The following is a 20,871-nucleotide window of genomic DNA, read 5'->3' as shown; positions in this document are numbered from 1 at the left end:
AGGGGGGCCCTGTTATCCCCGAGTAATGAAAGTTGCAGTTGATCCAACGGGTTGGCCCAAACGGACTTTTCAGTCATAAAAAAAATCCATAGTAGCTGTCAGGAATCAGTAAATAGTAGATGTGCCTCAGATTTGGAGTGCAGAACAGTATCTTGTAAGCATTGGCTTGCTTGGAAGAATTATTGTGGGCCCGAAAGTTTCCCCTGTTTTGTGCATTACGCTAATAGTTAAATAGCAGGAGAACAGCTCAATTATTATGGATCAATTTCTTAAACTGTACCTTGATGAGTTAAAGAAGGTTATAAATAGGGATCACATCCACTAGCAATAGGATTTAATGTGACTATTAAGAGGATAAAGTTTCCACTATGCAACTCCCCATATAGAAGCAAAAGCAAGACCAATAGGTGGATCTACCTACCAACTTCCCATTGAAATCAGGAACCACACAGAGAAAAACATTTGCCAAAGAAGTTAACTATCTGCTTTCACACTCCATATTGCTTTAGACTATGTCATTTTATCCATGTCAACTATATGTTCTACCCCTCCCACTACGAATCACCCAACGGCATGCTACATCCAGAGTTCTCTTCCATTTTTAATAAGAAGACCACCTTTGAGCTTAATTTGAACCTCTGTCCTTCATAACTAAAGTTTCTAGATTACAATCATTGAACCACTTAACTTCTCCAAAGTAACCTAAAAGCTATTACTAGTAGCCAACTATGAATAAAACATGACCGAGCATATTCCCCAACGCAATCAATCAATTAACTACCTCTCAGTCCCAAATCTGTTAAAGTCGGCTGTACAACTCGTCAGATGATTCATTATAATAAAAACACATTCTTTTGCTAGTAATGCATTCTACCCATCCCCATAAGAATGCCACAATGCTTCATCAAGAGTTCTACTCCAATTCAATAAGAAGGTCACCTTTGAGCTTTACCTCAACCTGTCTTTCATAACTATAATTTCTAGGATGACATCCCCTTCGAGCCAACAATCTATCACTACCCCACTAAGATAGGGATAAAAAGCTCTGCATACATCCTACCTTCCCCACACCTCGCTAATGGGATTACACTGGGTATGTTGTCGTTGTAATCAGTGCAACACAAAATAACTTGAATGGTAACCTAAAGCTAGTAGTATCACTACTCAACTACAAATTAAACATGGTCAATCATAATCCCCAACACAATCAATCAATAAACTACTTTTCAATCCCAAATTAGTTTAATTCAGCTCTACAAATCAATCATACTTAAACTATTTCAGCTAAAAAAAAAAACTAAAAAGTTCTAAAAATGTAAGAGAGCTAATAATTTCTGGGATTAGGATAATTAGTAGTAAAGTTCAAGTCTTTATATAAATTAAATCCCAAATTAGTTGAGATCAGCTCTATAAATCATCATAGTCCAACCATTTTAGCTTAAAAAACTAAAAATGGTTCTAAAAATGTAATAATTTCTGGGATTAGGGTAATGAATACTAAAGTTCAAGTGTTAACAAAAATTAAGCGAAATTACTCCATGAAACAAAAGCAGAATTAGCTCTTCAACATTCTCAAGTTTCACCTAACTGGAAAAATCATAATTAATGGAAGAAATCGTAACGAACCTGTATAATTAATCAGGCGAAAACGAAGATACGAAAACGAAGACGAAGAGAAGACTTGCTATGATGGATGTTATGGTTGTTAAGTCATCATGTTTGGTCCCCGTTATCTATCATATCTTAATCGTAAGTATAATACTAAATATAATAATATTAAATAATAATCAATATGATTAATAATATTGAGATTAGTTATGATTATCTAAATCGTATTATAAAAATAATATTGAATATAATAGTATTAAATAATAATGATATGATTAATAATATTGAAATTAGTTATGATTAAATTATAATTTTTGATATATGTAGATTTTTAATTTTGATATATAACGGATAATTTATATTTATTTATGTTAACTTATTGATATATTTTTATTGTTAATAGTGTTGGATCAAATGCCCCAAATTTATATGATTCTTCTTTTGGAATTAACCAAAACATGTGTACCGTTCCTTCTACATAAATATTTGCTTAAAATTATATTTATATAATCATAATTAAATGGAGATATATAACTTGAAAATTTTGAACAAAATGTTTATTCATTTAAAAAGCTTATTAGAAATTAGATGTGTGTGTATTAGCAATTAACGGAAGCATATGAATTAATCGTTCCACGTGAATATTCACCTCGAGTCATAGATAGTGGTGTATATTTTGCATTGTGAAATCATAAGGTGACAAGATATTTGCAAAATAACGAACGAAAAAATTTATGGATTGAAGTTTATATTTCCATATTTATTTGATTAAAGATATCCTCTCAAAAAAGTTATTATGTTTTTTTCTTTTAAAAAGAATTCTCCTTTTTTAAAAATAAATAAATATTTTTTAAAAAAATTAATAAATAATTTGGATTTATATATTCCTATATTTTTGTATTAACATGTGACAAATACAATGATTTTTAGAAAGAAAAAGAAAAATAGAGCATCGTTCATTGTATTTAAGCAAAATTAATGAAGCTAACGAACAAACACGTCACGTTAGACGCTTAAATGAATTTTTTTTATTGGTTGATGGGTATTCCGGGAGAAAACAATAGCTAAGTTCGATGGAATAAGAGGATATCAAACTTAAGCTTAACACAAAATCTAACTGTGTTTGATTTGATTATAGGACAAATTTATATATCGCCAATTAAACAAACTAGGATAAACGTGTTCTAAAATGTCATCGATACGTCTTCAACTATGATGGCAAAGAAAGTGGAAACAAACATGAAGAATATATTTTACCATTTTATTCATATGGTGTATAACTTAAAATTATTTGGAAAATGTGTTCAGAGTAAAATATAAAAGTGAAAATCTTTTTCACAAAGCATAGTTACGGAGAGTATAAGAAAATACGTACAATTGATCACAAATGAAAAAAAAAAAAGAGACTAATTTCGTAACCATTTATTTATATTTGCCTTTTTTCCTCAAAATAATGTTTGGTTGAAAAAGCATGGTGTATAAGTTTTACAATTCACGAAAATTCGCAGTTCAAAAGCCACTTAAAATAGCAAATACCAATGACGACACACTTGTAGTAGTTTTTTTATTTAAAAAACACACTAATAATCACCTAAAATTAGCATGAGTGAAGCAAAAAATGCTCCAGTAAGGCAACTACGCATGCAAATAAGAAAAAAAAGGTTAAAAAAGATGGAGGTTCATACCAGAAATCAGCCAAGAGCATGGTGAGATGTGCATCCAAATCCTCGCTAGATCTATTAGGGCACTATATAGAATAGCATATATACCAACATTCCAAATAAAATACGATAACCAACATTAGACAAGTAACACACAACCCATTAGTAGGAGAGTAATGGATTGTGGTTGCTTTCTGGGAACAGAAAAACAAGAAGGTAAGAGCAAGAGCATAAAGAAAACTGAAGAGTTTTATTGATTAGCTAAAGAGCAGCAAGCAGACAAAACAGAAGATGGGAATATAAAAGGGGCATTTCAAAAACTCGGAAAAATAAATTGTCTTAATGTGTACTTTCAGAAGAATGCTGTATCCGACTCAAATTAGACTCAATTGACTCTGGCACCACTGCCTCAAATACCTCAGTAGACACATCAGTGTGTGGAAGAGCATCACATTTAGCATCAACAAACGTCTCTTCTTTGACGTCATCATCAGCCCCCATCAAATCTTTACACACCAGAGAAGCAAGGGCATCAGTTTGGCCCACCTCTTCCGCAGCTTCTAAAACTTTAATTTCCTGAGCCACATCGACAACTGTATCAGCTTCCATGCCAGCTCCTTCATCCATGCTAGTAGGGAGATCTGATTTCTCGCTCGGCCCAGCCCCTTCATCCATGCTAGTAGGGAGATCTGATTTCTCACTCAGAACAGCTCCTTCATCCATGCTAGTAGGGAGATCTGGTTTCTCGATTGGGATAGCTCCTTCATCCATGGTAGTAGGACAATCTGATTTCTCAGTCGGAACAGCTCCTTCATCCAAGCTAGAAGGGAGATCTGATTTCTCGGTCGGGATAGCTTCTTCACCTATGGAAGTAGCGAGATATAATTTCTCGCCTGGGTTCAAACCCATTGGCTCACACAGCTCCTGAAGTGTGGTTTGTGAAAGTACAACCTCCTCAGAACTAATAGAACTAACAAGGAGATCAGTCCCCTCATCACCCTCCTCTACTAGCGCATCATCCACCAGACCGGAGCATTCAAGTTTACCGTGAACTGAACTTGAATTCTCTAATTTAGGCGCAAGAGAGGACACACCTAGCTGACCAGAAAAAGTAAAATGTCCACCATTTGTGAATTCAATATTCCCCCTCCTCTTCTTGTAAAGGGAAATGGCTTTCTGCAATAGGGACACATCATCACATTATTAAATAAGAGAAACTAGACAGCATGGATTTATTTATATAAAAGACAAAACTGATTCACTTAAAAACTGAGCAACTAGGTTAGGCAACTATAACCCATGAAAATTTCTGTTCTACACAAATAAAAATTGAACGCAACTACTATCCCACATTTTTTCACTTGCTAAAAAAGACCATAAAGAGCAAATATCTTCTGCACATCAATAAAATGGAGACCAAGACCAAAGCATGATTGTTTTTCTCCTAAAACAAAGGAGAAACAAGATATGTGGAGCGAACAATAGTAACAAGACATCAATGTAAGTAACCCCAACAAACATGCATTGCACGAGTACATACAAGACACTAGTCCTAGGTAACAGAAGCATAAGCAGCATAGCAACATACAAAATTATTACATAATAATATAGTCGATAAAAAAAGTATTTAACTTTCCAACTCGAAATGCATATGCATCTTGCACAAAGCACACACCTGAAAAACAGAATCAGCCACAGTAGCAATGAGTGGAACAGTTGAAAATTTGCTGGGCAGCACTACATTAGATTCTACAGCACCCTGCTAGAAGAAGAATAAACATTAACTTCCAGTGATGAAAGAAATAAATAAACAAAGAAATAACTCAGTTACCCGCTTTACCTCCAAGAATAAGATCTTTGAGTTATCAGATGTCAAGATCTGCTCAACATCCATTAAACTAGTACATTGATCAAACAACTCGGGATCTGTCAGATCTGCTGAGATATCAAGCTTTTTGAGGTAAACATTGTTAAGACTAGCTTCTCCTTTCCCCGATGACTTCACGTCAATTGGTTGCTCTTCATGATTAATTTTCAAATCTTCTAGAGTGTTCCTTCCAGGGACACTGCTGGACTGAAAACTGATATCATTGCTTTCAGCATCTTGATCTGTCTGCTTTTGTTCACCCAGAGCTTGCTGAGCCAACTGAGAAGCAAAAGAATTATCAGGGCCCTGAATTGAACAGACCTCCTTCTGTGAACCAGATGGCACCTCCACACTGGTGCCCCTTATTGGCCCTTTCCATACATCACCAATTGTCTCCCAACTCCGACTATTGTTGGACAATGTCCTATTCTGGTCCCAGTCTGGCCTTCCATAAAGGTGAGCTTCTTCACCAAAATTGTTAGCATCCCATCCATGCAATGGAGGACCACATGAATCATCTAGTGGAGTTCGCCAACCCATTGGGCGCCCATGGCCAGAAAAGCGGTCTGCATCTGGCATATGGTAAGGAACCCCAGGGTGACTCAAGTCCATTGAAGGCCTAACACCGAACATTGGTGGTCCAGGAAACTGCTGCATTGCGGGATGAAAACCAACAGGAGGTGGACCATGCTGGAAAGGCATGAAACCATTTGCCAGAGGTGACGGCCAATTTGGAACCCCCTTCCAAGCATTTCCTTGCATTCTTCCTATAGTCGGATCATTAATTCTTCTGTGACGGTTGGTAGACTTCCCTCTACTGTCGTCGTCCAAAGAGCCAAACATTGATGGGCTGTCAACCCCAGACCTAAATGGAGGAGGGGGAGGTAAAGCAGACTTTGAACTGCCTGACAAATGACTCCCTCTGATAAAAGGAGAAGAATCTGAGGCATTATCTCCATCCATTTGAGATAGTTCATCACCTGCAAATGCATCGCCAGCAAAGTCACGATTTCCTCTGCCTTCCTTTACTTCCCTGGAACCACCACCACTTCTCTGTGTTGAATCCTCAACATCAAGACTCCGGCGAACATCAGATCTATTCAAGTGTCTTCGCTCATTGCTCGCTGAAGTAGGAGATCTATCCACCAAATGCATGGGAGAACTGCGAACATCTGATTTAAGCCGTCGTTCAGCTGAGTGATCTCCGAGAAAGATGTCCTCCTTCTGAATCATTTTCTCTGTTGAACGGGATGAAGAAATTCTCTCAATTGATGCACCAGAACCAGCATAATCTCGAGATGCTCCACCATGTCGAATCCTTTCTTCATACGGGTAATCCCTGTATTTGGACTCTTCTTGTTTTGACAGCCTGGTAGACAGAAGGGCAGAACATATCATTGTCAGATTTTGTTAAAAGTTAAAACTGATCGAGCAAACAGACGAAATTGTTGGCAACATGAAATAAATCAATATTCGCATCACCCATTAAGCAGAAAAACACAAGGTCCAAAACAACTAGATCTCTCGCTTGCGATCAAGAAGGTTTTATCGAGCAAAATTATTAAATCCTCTGGTGTGAGACATAAGATCTTTTTGAGTAAGGTCATATGTGTTTTTTGAAAATGTGCAGCAAAACCATAAACCAAACATAGCACCTCTACAGCTGTTCTTGAATATTAGCACAAAATGTCCAATCCTCAACTTTAGCATCCAAATGTTGCTCTAAAACAAACAGTAATTATGTTCATGAGAAAGGCATAATTCCAAGATTAAGAAACTGAGCGGAAGATCAACAATTCCAAGATTTTTAGTAAGGAATAATTCCAAACCAAAAGAGCGGAAACAAAACAGAATAATTTTTATTCTAACTAACTAATAAATTGCTCGCATTTTAAAACTGATTGAAGCCAAAATGCAGTACGAAGACTACTACCACTACTAAAACCAAAAGTTGCAATCATAAGTAGTGGCACCGTCTTCCTTCACCTATCTCACACCAATATACCTTCAGTCAGAACAGGGAAAAAGGCTTCTGAAATGCAAATAGGAAAAGGTAATGCACAAATTCACTAATCACTACTAGCATTCATTTTTCAATCAGCAACACGCCCATCTCTGAACTCTATCACAGCCCATTAATCACAGTAACCAGAGAAATAATACTAAAGTTATAGGAAAGCCACCGTACATCATTTATAAATGTGAGTTATTCTACAAATCACAAAATCCACACTTAAAATAACACACAAGGTAGCTGTTTCCGAATAAAATCAAATTAATCAATTTGGTAAGAACTTATCATAAACCAAAAAACATCACTAGCTTCGTCAATCCACTGAAACTGAGCAGACCGCAGATAAAGACATAGATTCATCTCTGCTCATGGAATAAATATCAGCGACACATCAAATAATCAAATGTAAAAATGAGTTTCAGCATATCGCTCACTCTATGCTCACCGCGGTGCTGTGTTCAGTTTTGGCATATGTTCATAAAAATATCTTCCTAGTTCTCATATTTGAAACTGGTGCTGTCTAAAGAAGTTAACCAAACATCCTCATCATTCTATCAACCAGCTAATATTTTCCTTGGTAAAAACTCTCCAGCCCTACATCACACCATCTTTTTACAGTAAACGTAGTCTCTGAGACAACTAAACACACCTTGACCTAATCTACAGTGCAACCTGCTACAGCACACCATAGGAAGTGCTGAATAACAATGAGCTCACACAAAGGGTTGTAGCAGCAACAAGAACTAGAGAATTTTCTGGGTTTATCGCCTACACCTCATCTACTTAGCCGCCCTGAGGGGGGGCAACGCAAATTGTATTAGCTACTAGCCAAAAATAAGAAGAGATCTTGGCGCAAAAGTGGTTCAAATCTTACAAGTTTACAAACATGGGAGGATAAGAGGTCGAATCATGATTATTCAAGAAATCAAGTAAACAAATAGATGATTTCAGTTCTCGCTCATGGATCTCATCTACATTGGCATACAAGATACAGCATGTAGAAGAAAATTGGTGAATACTTGCCTGTAATTATCTCTTGTAGTATGAGGTCCAGCACTAGGTGAAGACTTCCACCTGCTTTTTTGTGGAGTAAGTTCTGCATCAGCATTCCTTGAGGTAGACCTTCCACGATCAGTGACAGACTCTACTCTAGCACTGCTTATGGATCTCTTCTCTGCATCAGATCGCTGATCTTTACTGCTCCGAGATCTAATATCTCCAAGATCCTCTTTATCAAGCGCTCTCCTTCTTCCTGGCTCATCTTTATACCTTGCACGATCATAACCAGGGTTACCTTCATGCATACCTGACCTCCTCAAATGCAAATCAGAAGCATGACCCTCATCCCTGGAACGCTTCGCATCAGTCCGGTCACCTGAATGGTCTCTCGGAGCACGTTCATCCCCATACTTGGCATCATTGAGTCTCCTCTTTTTATCACTTTCATCTGCTTCACTACCATCCTTGCATCTGCCATGTCTTTCAAAATCGTCCCGATGCTTCTCATCCTTGCGCCTTTTATCTCTTTCACTGTCTTCTCTATACTTGATGTCTCTCTGCCTATCTTCTCTTTCACCCTCTTCATGATATCTATCTTCATCATGATGACCATCTTTCTCCCCATACTCTCGATACTTATCATCCCCATGCCTGTTATCATTGTCACCATCTTCACGATATTTGTCATCCCTACGACGACTGTCTCTTTCATCATCTTCTCGATATCTACCATCCTTGCGCCTATTATCCCTGTCACCATCATCACGATATTTGTCATCCCGGCGTCTGCTATCTCTGTCAACATCTTCCAGGTACTTGTCATCTCTACGTCTATTATCTCTATCACTATCTTCTCGATATTTATCATCACGCCGTTTTCTGTCCTTATCAACGTCCTCGCGATACCTATCATCCTTGTGCCTGTCATCTTTATCGGCATCTTCCTTGTACTCTTTATGTTTCTCATGTCGCTGTTTTTCACCTTTAGTACGTTCAGACCTCGAAGATAACCGTCTTTCATCGCCCTCATTTATGTCATCGTCATATTTATCCCGATCTCCAGGAATTTCTCTTCGCTTCCGGGCCCTTTTCTCAGCATCTTTGTCCAAGTCAACGTTTGGTACCTCATTTTGGATAGACCACTCTATAAAGGTCAAAGAAAATTTACAAGATAAAAGGTTAAACACTTAGCAATTACCCCTTCAGTGAAAAGGGATCACATTAACCAACATAGAAATGATAAGAGCAATGAAGCAATAGATATAACAACACCAAAAAGTATCTTGATACCATAATTATTTTTACTGGATAACCTCTAACACCAATCCTTACAGGTCCCCCACATTACAGAAACGTACATTATCCAACAAATAATCCTTCTTTACCATGACATTTCTACAGCTTGGCTTAGTATATCGAAGGAGTTGCACACTTGAAAAGTAAAATGAATAGTGATGCAATAAAATGCTCATGCAAAGCAATTTCATTGACAAGCAAAATTCAACTTCAAAGCCAAGCTACATACAACCCACAACTCAGAGGGGAGAGTAAGATAATCCTCTAACACCAATCTTAACAGCTCTCACATCAAGTTACAAAATATATCATGTTCACTACATGGAAGCATAGGGGAAATTACTTGAACAAACACCCAAATACACATTTTCTTAAATAAGACAAGACCAAATGAATGCAATACAGACGTAACTACAGCAGTTTCTCTCGCAATTAACCATCAGGAACAAGATCACGCATTTCATAAACGATAGAGACAATCTCCATTTCCTTTGACCATGTCCTCCACATCTACTAAACCAACAAGAGTGAGACAGGAATCTCTTTTTGCCTTATTTCCATGAAGGGCTCCTAGTTTAGAGTTTAAAACAGTTCCCACTAGTGTACCCAGATCAATTAACGCAGAAAAGAATCGTCTAAATTCTGGATAAAATTCACAACGGGATCCTACTACTCTTACACCAGATATAGAGAGTGCTTCCCCACCAAAAGGAAAAACAATTTGACAAGTGCATAACCACTGCAAATTCACTATGCAACCATACCCAGATGCTTGAACAAAAGAAGGTTACAGAATTTACTTTCCTGGAGTCACATTGGACCAGAATATTATACCCATTCTTAAGCTTGGAAATGTTAGAGCTTGAACATGTTATGATATCAATTTCGATTTAACCTCGAAAATGTTAGAACTTGAACATGTTACATATCAATTATTGTTTTCTATTGAAATTATGTTGGAATATTCCTAGAAGGTAGTAACACAATTCACTAAAACCTAGGACAGAGCAAAAAACCAGGGTGAGCAATGAGCATGATCAAGTCTTCCTATAACCAAATTAAACATTCCAATAAAACAAATACCACTCAAATAAGTTACCTTACCAGCAGTTTCTCTACCTTTTTTGTTCTGCTTTTCTTCAGTAACATCACCAGATTGAGACCCTTGTTTCTTCACATTGTCAGCATCATCACGCTTACTCTCGTGACCCTTCTTTTCCCTGTCTGACCCTCTCTCCTTTTCCTTCACCTCCTTGGAATCCTTGCCTTCTTTTCGACCAGAATCCTTCTCAGATTTCCTCTTTGACTCCACTCTTCCACTCTTACTCTCTTCTTTTTCCACCAATGAGGCAACATTACCTTCTTTCTTACTGCTTTTACTCTTGGAATCACTTGAGCTCTTTGTTTCCTTCCCCTTAGAACCCTTGTCTGCATCAATTTTCAAACTTTCTCCCTTCAATGCATTATCAGCAGCACCATTCCATCTATCAGCACCACCACTACCACCTGCCTCTACCTTCTCTTTCCGACGCTTAGAAGAAACATACTCCTCCGAAGCATCACCATTTCCATACCCACTTAGATCTTTACCATCCTTGCCTTCCTTAGATTGGGAAGAATGTTTTCTCTTCTCACCAGAACCCGAATGGATTGAATCCTTAGAAACCCTAGCCAGACTATCCTCCTTACTACTCCTCTCTTTCTCCTTCTCCTTGGTTTTCACTTCGGAATCCGAATCCGAGTACGAATAATCCCTACCCTCCTTCGGACTATACTTGCTCTGCTTATGCGATTTATGCTTTGAACTCCGAGGCATGACTATAAATATCCCAAAACCTAAACCTAAACCTCTTTTTTCAATCCCTTAACCTCCGAAACCCTAATTCACTCCCGGACACTGTAAACCCAATTCAAATCTAACAATCAAACGCTGGTTCCCCCAATCAGTAAAATGACACAAACTTCCACAAGCCCTAATTCCCTTCCAGTTCCAAAACAACAACAACAACAACACAACAGCAATTAAACAAATTCCATCACAATCCCCCACCGCCGGAATGCAACCGATTCGAATCTGCCGGAAAACTCGCCGGAAACTTCCAGAAAGCTCTTGACCTTATTCTTCGAATCGGTTTTTCGATATAGAATACAACAATATAGTGTACAGTATACGTATATAGATACGTATAGAGAGAGAATTTGTAGAGAGAGAAGAGAAATTGGGGAAATTTATTGAGAGAGAAGATCGGAGGCGATGGGGTTTGTTGGCTGCTAAAAATTGAAATGTGGATTCGAATTGGGGTATCACAGATAATGGGATATTATGTCGAAAATAACCTTGACGATTGTTTGTTTTTACCATAGAGTTAGGGCTGACACCTGCTATATACCCTCTATTAACTACTCGATTAAATATTGAATTGTTTTTAGCCAAGGGTATATATGAAATTTCGATACTTTACTACACAGAAGAAGTCTCGAAGCAGGCGCCTCTTTCTGTGTGTCTACTTCTAATCGAGAGTATGTATAAGATCTCAATGCTTCTTGCTACTATTTTGAAGAGATTCTAGATATAGAGATATCTTTTTACCAGTGAGTCTACTTTTATCCGAGGGGTTTTTATAAAAGTTTTACTCTACTACTCTCTAGAAGAGTTTAGAAGTAGGCGTCTCTTTGTTGACGTGTCTACTTAGTCGAGGGTATATATGTAATTTCAGTACTTCTTACTACTATTTAGAATAGTCCAGAAGAAATCACCTCTTTGCTGACGTATTTGTTTATAGCCAAGGGGTATTTATGAAATTTTTGTACTTTCTCCGAAGAGGTGATTGCTTATAGAAGCGGGTAAGTTTTTGTTGATGTGCTTCTAGCCGAGGATATTTATGAAATTTACACTATTCATTGTATAGAAAAGTTAGAAGTATGTGTGTCTTGTCGATGTGTTTATTTTTAGCCAAATGATATTTATGATTTTTTTATAATTTCTCGAAAGAGATGCTTGCTTCTAGAAGTTGATAGCTCTTCATCAAAATGTTTGCTTCTAGTCAAGTGTATTAATGAAATTTCTACTTTACTACTCTTTAGAAGAGCTCGATCCACCTTTACTGACGTGTTTGCTATCAATGAATTATTTATGAATTTTCATATTTTTATCGAAGAAGTATCTACGTATAACCCTTTTATAGAATACTAACATTTACACTTTTTTAAATTGTTTATCTTACTCTTTTAGTTTTTTGAAAATATGAAAGTTGCATAATTTTTTTAAAATATTAATTTAAGGAAAATCTATTTATCATTTGGATTATAATTCATGAATAACAAAAAGAATAAAAATCATGAACAACATAAAAGAAATTGTAAACAAGTTGAATTAGATATGTTTATAAATCTACAAGTTTACTTTGGTATTCTAATAAGCAAGCTAAAGTTTGATTCAATTTTTAGGATTTAGATTCCATCTTATTGGTAAATTTAATGACATCAAGTTTAACTCGAGTTTTCTACGCTAATACCATATGCAACGGCGACTTTATAACTTTGTTTCCCTCTCCTTATACTTATTAAGTAGAAAATAATCGTTCTCGTTCTGCAAGCAACTTGCTTCAAGTTTGAAAATAGAAGCTAGTATACTTTGTGCTAGTTATTTATTGATCCTTTAAAACTCATTATCAGAATTGTCAACATACTCTCATGGAGCAAATATTGTTTTAAGAGTCGTTAACAATTGAATTTAACATGATAAGAATTTAGTAAAACTAACTACAAAGACAAACATCATGAAAAATAGTCGTCAACGAATTGAAATAAGAATTCATATATTAGCCATGATTCTTTCTTGTATTTCTTTCAAATCAAGTTTAGAAAATTAAGAATTTATGGAAAATAGTTTTTCTGCCTCACAGAATTATAAATAAGATTTATGTAATGCGCTTTTTCTAAACACCACTTGTGTTTGTCAATACTTATTATCTCTAAATTGTGTTTAATACTTATTGTATACACCTTTTATCAATTACTTATTATCTCTAAATTGTGTTTAATAATGTATATTAAAGAAAAAATGGTATGAAATATCAAAACATGTTATTCAAATTAAATACTATAGCTATGGTTTATTTTATTTGTAATTTGTAACAAACATTTCATTTTTTTAATCTTATTCGTTATACAATTAGTCATTTCCGATATACAATTAGGCATTTTATACATTTCGATATAGAATGTATAAAATGTGTTTGTGTTTGTATGAAACGAGAGAAAAGTGTATATGCAAATACATATACATATATTTCGTCCTATACACTTATGATTAATCTAGATCTTATTATACAAATTACAATTTATAAATGAATTTATACAAAACTAAACAATCTGAATAAAATTGAATGTATCTAGCGAATTATACAAATCAAAAACTCCATAGCAAACATAAAATTTGTTATGGAATGCAATTATGCAAACTACATTTATAACATACAAATATGATTTTTATGTTTGCTATATGTGAAAATTACGTCTTTAAAAAAACACACTTTTAAAAGGCTGTTTAGATTAACTTAAAAAGTAGCTTTTAAATCAAAAATAAAATATCAAACTTAAATGATTTATAAGTTAAAAAATAAAAGGCAGAGGAAGACCTACTTCTGATTTTAAACTTATTTTAAGTCATTTTAAAATTATTTTTAACTTTGTCAAACAGTTTCTAACTTATTTTAAGTCATTTTTTACTTACTCTAAGTTATTTTTTATATTTATCGAACACTTCCAAAAATAAAAAAACTGACTTAAAAGTGATTGAATCAATTTTTAAGTCAATTCAAACGCCCTCTTATTTAATTAACTATATCTTCTACAAGACCCCTTTCACATGTGTGGTCCTGACTTTTAGAAATTCCTTTTGATAACAAATAGCAACATAGCGCGAACCTAATACCTTTATATACTCTGATCATCATGTTAAATCATATAATCATCTCTTCAAAAAAACTTAAACTAATAAAGAAAAAACATAATATATCTCGTGTAATTTCATAAATAAATATAAAAATTATGATTTACTTTTAACACAACCCCTCACGTGTGGTCCTGATTCTTTCAAGTATGGTGTAAAACATAAGTGCAAGTTTAATCTTTTTCCAAGGAAGATAACATCATTCATGTGTTTCATTTGTCAATAGAAGATATCAAAACATAAACAGATTGGTGGTCAGAATTTGAAAGGACAAATTACAGTTTCCCATTTCTACTTCTCATCTCATCCTCTACCATCATCTTTCCCAAATCCAAAGTTCTTGAAAAAAATCAAAACCATGGCTTCTGCTTCTTCCTTTCAACTCTCAAGCCTTCAAATTAAAACCCCACCTCTTAAAAAATCAAACTTTCTTGGTCAATCTGTCAATCTCAACCTCAGTAGTAGTGTTCATACAAAATCAACTATGAAATCATCTTCAAACTCAGTTACACCAATAGCAAAATTCAATCTTTATGAGATTCTTGGAGGTAGAGGTCTGTGTAATGGAGAAGAGGGTATAGAGAAAGAGCTAAAAAAGTCGATTTCCGAAGAACAAAAGGCAGTAGGATCAGCAGCAGCAGCTAGTGATGATGATAATCAAGAAAACAAGGAGACTGGGGAGATACCGGAGGACGGATTTGAGAAAGAAATGATGGGGTTTACTGGCGGATTTCCGGGAGGTGAGAAGGGTCTAATGAAATTTATAGAGAAAAATCCACCACCCAAGAAAACAGAATCAAGTATGGTTTCTGGTTTTAATCAAAGTCTTGTGAAGAAACCAAAGCCACCTGAATTGCCACTTTTGTTACCTGGGATGATTGCTATTGTCAAGAATTCTAATAATCCATATTATATGTATTGTGGGATTGTGCAGAGGATTACTGATGGTAAGGCTGCTGTGCTTTTTGAAGGTGGGAATTGGGATAGGTTGATATCTTTCAGGCTCGAAGAACTCGAACGTAGAGAGAAAGGACCACCAATGGTGAATCTTAAGTCTGTGATACTTGAGAAGATGGTAGAAAAGAGCTCTGAAGCTTGAATTGCTTCAGTTTTTGAGTAGATTGTTTGTTCTTGTCTTTTGGGTTGTTGTACATACAAGCTGTAAGTTTTGTAATGGCAATGGCATGTAATAAGAAATGCAGAAAACTTTTGTGCAGGAAGAGTTCTGTCCCAAATGAGAAGTTCAACTCTTAGCAGTGATGTTCGAAAGAACTCTTAACAAAAACAACGTAAAAAATAAGAATCAGGTAATCCAAACAACTTACAAAACATATAGTCAAATATTTAATATGATTGCACAAGATCTAGTTTTGTTTAAGTAATGAATCCTAGCATGTTCTTCTGATCAATTCATAGACCATTAGATACCATCAGAAATGAGGATCTGAAATATCACACGTTTATCGAGCAAAGAGAGAGTCTAGCAGAACAACAACATACAGTATTTAACAGTGAGTGATAAAACAATTCTTACTTTTCACAAGCATGAGGTAACTCTGACACCACATATGGTGGATCTTAGACTCCATCCAATTGGACAACAGGTCGATATCGATGTAGATAAGTTCAATAATGATAGCTAGCCTGAGAGAGAGTATACAATTGGTGCAAACTGCAAGATCTTGACAGATTCTCAAACAGATGGACCAAAATTTTATAATGCATAGTCTGCAAATGTTTACATTCAGTATCAAAGGGTTCACTAATGCTTAACAGTGGAATGGGGTAGTAAGCCAATCCACGCATTAGCCTCCAATGTCTAATGATCATTAATTAAAGATGTCATTTGCATAATACACTTATAGTTCCAGAAAACTGTGTCAGTTACACCATACATGCAAAAGAAATCACCCAAATGTAAGCCAGACGTCGAAAACTATGTCCTCTGTCTGCACATCTTCGCCTCAAAATTAGTTGCAGCCACCCAACTGTAAAAGTGGAGAAACAGTTTTAAGGGCAGTTATTGGCAGATTTGCATAGAACTATCTCTATAACAAAATTGTTTGGCTTGAACTTAACAAATATGGCATCATGAATCTGTCTTCCCAGGTTAGTATCTATATGCTTGTGTTTACATCTTAAGCGCAGATTGCAGAATGTGAAGTGATGGAAATGAAGATTATATAATTAACACAGTAAGGCATGGACATATTAGTTGAGGCTCTGTACATTCTTTCACTGCTCTTTCCAATTACGAATTTGCTTTTGTTTTGACAGTATCTCAATTAGACTAAGAGAGAAGATTGTGTCGACTGTTGCCCATACAAAGAACATTAAGACGAAACCCTTTAATTTCAGTAGCTCTTATTAATATATACACTAATAGAAGTCTCAAAAATGCTTTACGATAGGCTTCCAGTCCCATGGAAACAATACTTGAACGGTAAAGCAAAGCTGAAGCAAGAAAAACAAGAAATGCAAAGTAAAGTGAGTGACCTAAGTTGCTCGGACTCTCCGAAAAGCAGCACCTGTGTTGGATCCTTCAAAAATACACTATTTTTGGAGGATCCTCCACGCACCTGTCGACATTTTTGAAGAGCCTGAACAACTTAAAAGTAAACAACAACATAGCCAGTGTAATCCCACAAGAGGGGTCTGAGGAGGGTTGTGCGTACACAAACCTTAGCCCTACCTTAAAGAGGTTGTTTCCGATAGACCCTTGGCTCAAAACAGATGAAAAAGAAGACGACAAAAAGCATGGATAACAAGAAGAAACTACTATAATCAAAGCTAAAGAATCACCCATAGAAATAGAAATCTAAGAATCCGAAAATACAAGACTAATACTTATACTCCAGGAATGGGAAAGCAAAGCACTAGACAATATAAAGAATATTTGATATAACCAATACTAAAGAAATATACAGGGTATTCCCTAAAATAAAAGGAGGAATACATTGGGGATTATCCATTTTCCCACAATTGGTAACAAAAATTAATAAAACAGAACTTGTAATATTCGAGTTCACTTGGCATAAAACTGAAGAAAACAACAACCTTAATAATTTATAACTAGATTATCTTATCAAAGGATCCTATAGTTACTTCGCATTTCCAAAGTAAATGATAAGCTTTTTTCTTCTTTTTTTTTGTTACTGCCATATAAAGTTCTGATTAGCTAATACTCCCTCCATTTCAATTATGTGGCGTAGTTTGACTTGACACGGAGTATAAGAAAGGAAGATAGACTTTTGAAGCTTGTGATGCTAAAAATGCTTGAGACTTTAAAGAAATACAAGTATGTATTAAGGGTAAAACAAAAAATTTGAAGTTAAATTTTCCCAAATTCAGAAAGGTGTCATACTTTTTGGAATGGACTAATAAGGAAATAGTGTACATAAAATGGAATAAAATACAATGGGAGCAGTTTATACATACCAAAATGGACTCAATTTCCTCCTGAGACACCGGTGTTCTTTTAGGTTGGTCAGAAGCCTTCCCTGCAACAGACGTGCTAGATGGGGATCTTGAGAAGAATGTTTGAGGAACATCATCAGTTGCGGAAGTTTTCATTTGTTGTGAGTTCTGCTGCATGGAACCTGCAGAACAAGAAACTTCTGACTAAAGAATATGGTAAATCGGCAAACAATCTATCACACTAAAAGCTAAGTGCAAGTAGTAAATCATAGAATTGCATGCCAGACAGGAGTCCATGTTAAACAAACAAGATCCTTTATCAGGACATGCTCTAACTCCCTCCTCCCTCCTTCCTCCTTTTTCTGTTTACTGACCGAAAAACATTTCAAAAAGAAGATGTCCGAGAACATAGTAACGCACCTAGGCATCACACACTCAGAAGAATTGGAATACGATAGGGAGAAATCCAAGGAATTGGAATAGTAAGATATCAACTTGCTGCATAAAGAAGGTTAGAGATTAAAAGCTACTGTTTATGCATCTAGTTGCACCATAGACTTCTAAACTAAAAACTTTTGCATATGCACTTTGATCTTGATGCAAAAGGAAACCAGTGCCTGATTAAGGTGAATGGGCTGGAACATGCATTTTGTTTTAGAAAAAGTTTCACTTGAGCAAGTCATGTTTGTTGATCTTTGAGTGTTAATATAGAGGTGGTTCCAAAATAAGTATTTTATCGATACAGAATACTATATTGATATAATGAATTTAACCATTTATTGCAAAATGTAAAAACGGTGATTTTACCCTCATTATAAACATCTTTGTTCCTTTTCTTCCTCGGTCAGAACATCCTACATTCTGAGAAGGTTGGGGAAGTTTGGAACTGAGAGTTAATAATCTTTACTAGTACCTTCAACTAACTGAAAAGAGATTAAGATATCTCCACAGAATAGTTCAGCTTCTAAATGAATTGATTAAGTGTAAAACACTATAACTCAAAACTTCTACCATTTAGAATCAGACAGTTTCAAGTTTTTCTAAATGCAGGCATTGACCATAATGAACAAATATAGTAAAGGCAGAAATGGGAAGATTTGGACCATGCCCCTCTCCGCGCATCGAACCACCTTGTCAATAGCTTATTCACATAAAGACAAATCAATGTGCACATAACACTTCAGTATTATCAAAAAACAACATAAAACTATTAGTAATATCCCTAAAATAGGGCAGAGTCACCTATTGGGAAGTGGAAGCCCTGCTAACGTGGCTACTAAGCTTTTTCTCTGGGAAGCTCCTACTAGGATGAGAAATTCCCAGATAAAGCGCTATTACCAGGTCAACTCATATTGGCCAGAGTGGAAGAGAAGAAAATGGTATTTCCGTTCCCTATAATCTCTATGAAAAGACTACCATAATTTTATCTGTTTTTGAAAATGTTTTCCTTGATACATGAGTATTGGAAACAACCTCTCTATCTCGCACAAGGTAGGGTTCAGGTTTGCGTACACCCCACTTTTCTGTTCACACTAGGCATGTTGTCGTTGCTGTCAAAACCTTTCACGATTTGCAAAAGAACTGACGGAGAGTCTAGGCATGAAAAAAAATTATCTATGATATGATTATTTCCAAGTACTTATCATCAGTTGTGTATTCAATTGAATCCCCTTCACATAAGAGAAACTACTATTTAGGAGTTAAACGATTAAAAAATTACTCGAAACTATAGGTACAAATCTCAAGTATGTCCTTATATTTTTCTTGAATCCCCTCGCCCAAATTTCCGACTCCACCACTCGGAACCCAAACTAGTTGAAGTCGGCTATATGAATCCTCTTAATAAATCCTGCTCCATTTAGACTCGCTTCACCCCCATTCTTTCTCCTTAACAATAAACCAGTGGTTTTCTAACAGTAAGGCAGAATCTATCAAACTAGCATCAGCTAATAAATGGATTCTTTATATCCATTTAGCTCAATTTGGACCTATTTCTTTCCAAGACTTCATCTTTACAACAAATTAGTGCTTTCTAACACTATATCTCACAATTAGAAACAAAAAAAGACATATTTCAAGAAGATCAAACAAGTCAATAAATACACATAGATAAAAAGAAAATTAGGAACACCAAGAATGAGAAAAAAACAAAAAAGGGAATACCAGAAGAAGCTTTTGGGTGTCGTTGAGGAAATTTGATGCGTGGGATTCTCTTCATGATATGTGCTCCTGCTCCAGCCATTGTTTCGTCTCCAAAATCTGAAAAAAAAAAGGTCTAAAAATTGGGTCTTTGTTAAGAACAAAAACTTCAAAGAACAGAATAGGGAAATATATTAAGTAAAACAAAATAAGGAAAATATAAATTAATGTACCCATTGAATATATTATAAAAAGTTAAGAAACTTTAAAAGTTGAATTTTCAAAATTGCAATTTTCGAATTTGTACTCTATTTTAAAATTGTAATTACTTTGGTAGAGTGTCTTTAAGAAATTCTCGCTCTACTTATAAAGGTAGTGATTAAGTTTACCTGTAATATATTTTCTTATATTGAAACTTATATAAATCTATCTATTTTAAATTTGTAATTACTTAGAAAGGGTCTTTTAAGAAATTGTCATTCTACTTATACGAGGTAGTGATTAAGTCTACCTATAATTTATTTTCTTATATTGAAATTATATAAATCTTACTACTTTAGAAACTCTGATTTGCAATATAAAGTTAACATAATATATAAATTTTAGATACATTTTATTTACCTGGATACATAACAAATCTCGTTCCCTACATATATATATATATATGTGAATCACAGTAGATAAACTTATATAAATCTATCTATTTTAAAATTGTAATTACTTAGAGCAGAGGTCTTTAAGAAATTGTCTTTCTACTTATACGGGGTAGTGGTTAAGTCTACCTATAATCTGTTTTCTTATATTGAAATTTATATAAATCTTATTACTTTAGGAGCTTGCTTAGATACACTCTGATTTGCAATATAAAGTTAAAATTATGTATAATTTGTTTAGATACAATTTATTTACGTGGATA

At 35.2% G+C, this 20,871-nt stretch overlaps 3 protein-coding genes across 5 annotated transcripts; 1 reads left to right on the top strand and 2 right to left on the bottom strand.

Moving 5' to 3' along the window:
- Positions 1 to 3,500: 3,500 nt before the first annotated feature.
- On the bottom strand, positions 3,501 to 11,756 carry LOC107028422 (zinc finger CCCH domain-containing protein 13). 3 transcript variants are annotated; one of them, XM_015229479.1, is made up of 5 exons: positions 10,550 to 11,756; positions 8,174 to 9,293; positions 5,110 to 6,505; positions 4,945 to 5,031; positions 3,501 to 4,445 (listed from the first exon to the last, which is right to left on the bottom strand). In XM_015229479.1, exons 1-5 carry the CDS (start codon positions 11,259 to 11,261, stop codon positions 3,609 to 3,611), a joined length of 4,152 nt encoding a protein of 1,383 aa, XP_015084965.1. In that variant the 5' UTR covers positions 11,262 to 11,756; the 3' UTR covers positions 3,501 to 3,608. The 3 variants fall into 3 exon arrangements, with proteins under 3 accessions (XP_015084965.1, XP_015084967.1, XP_015084966.1); XM_015229481.2 differs by having other exon boundaries at positions 10,565 to 11,756; XM_015229480.2 differs by having other exon boundaries at positions 4,945 to 5,028; positions 10,550 to 11,754.
- A 2,821-nt stretch (positions 11,757 to 14,577) lies between these two features.
- Positions 14,578 to 15,619, top strand: LOC107028776 (NAD(P)H-quinone oxidoreductase subunit S, chloroplastic). Its single transcript, XM_015229972.2, has one exon. The coding sequence runs from the start codon at positions 14,758 to 14,760 to the stop codon at positions 15,496 to 15,498; it is 741 nt and encodes a 246-aa protein (XP_015085458.1). The 5' UTR covers positions 14,578 to 14,757; the 3' UTR covers positions 15,499 to 15,619.
- Positions 15,620 to 16,054: 435 nt separating this feature from the next.
- LOC107028777 lies at positions 16,055 to 20,152 on the bottom strand. The gene is made up of 3 exons (XM_015229973.2): positions 19,980 to 20,152; positions 17,838 to 17,998; positions 16,055 to 16,387 (listed from the first exon to the last, which is right to left on the bottom strand). The coding sequence occupies exons 1-3, from the start codon at positions 20,056 to 20,058 to the stop codon at positions 16,370 to 16,372; spliced, it is 258 nt and encodes an 85-aa protein (XP_015085459.1). The 5' UTR covers positions 20,059 to 20,152; the 3' UTR covers positions 16,055 to 16,369.
- Between the last annotated feature and the right edge of the window lie 719 nt (positions 20,153 to 20,871).

Source organism: Solanum pennellii, chromosome 8, assembly GCF_001406875.1.
Source record: "Solanum pennellii chromosome 8, SPENNV200".
Lineage (NCBI taxonomy): Eukaryota > Viridiplantae > Streptophyta > Magnoliopsida > Solanales > Solanaceae > Solanum > Solanum pennellii.
Note: the sequence above shows the minus strand (reverse complement) of the source record. Positions and strands in the feature narration are given on the sequence as shown.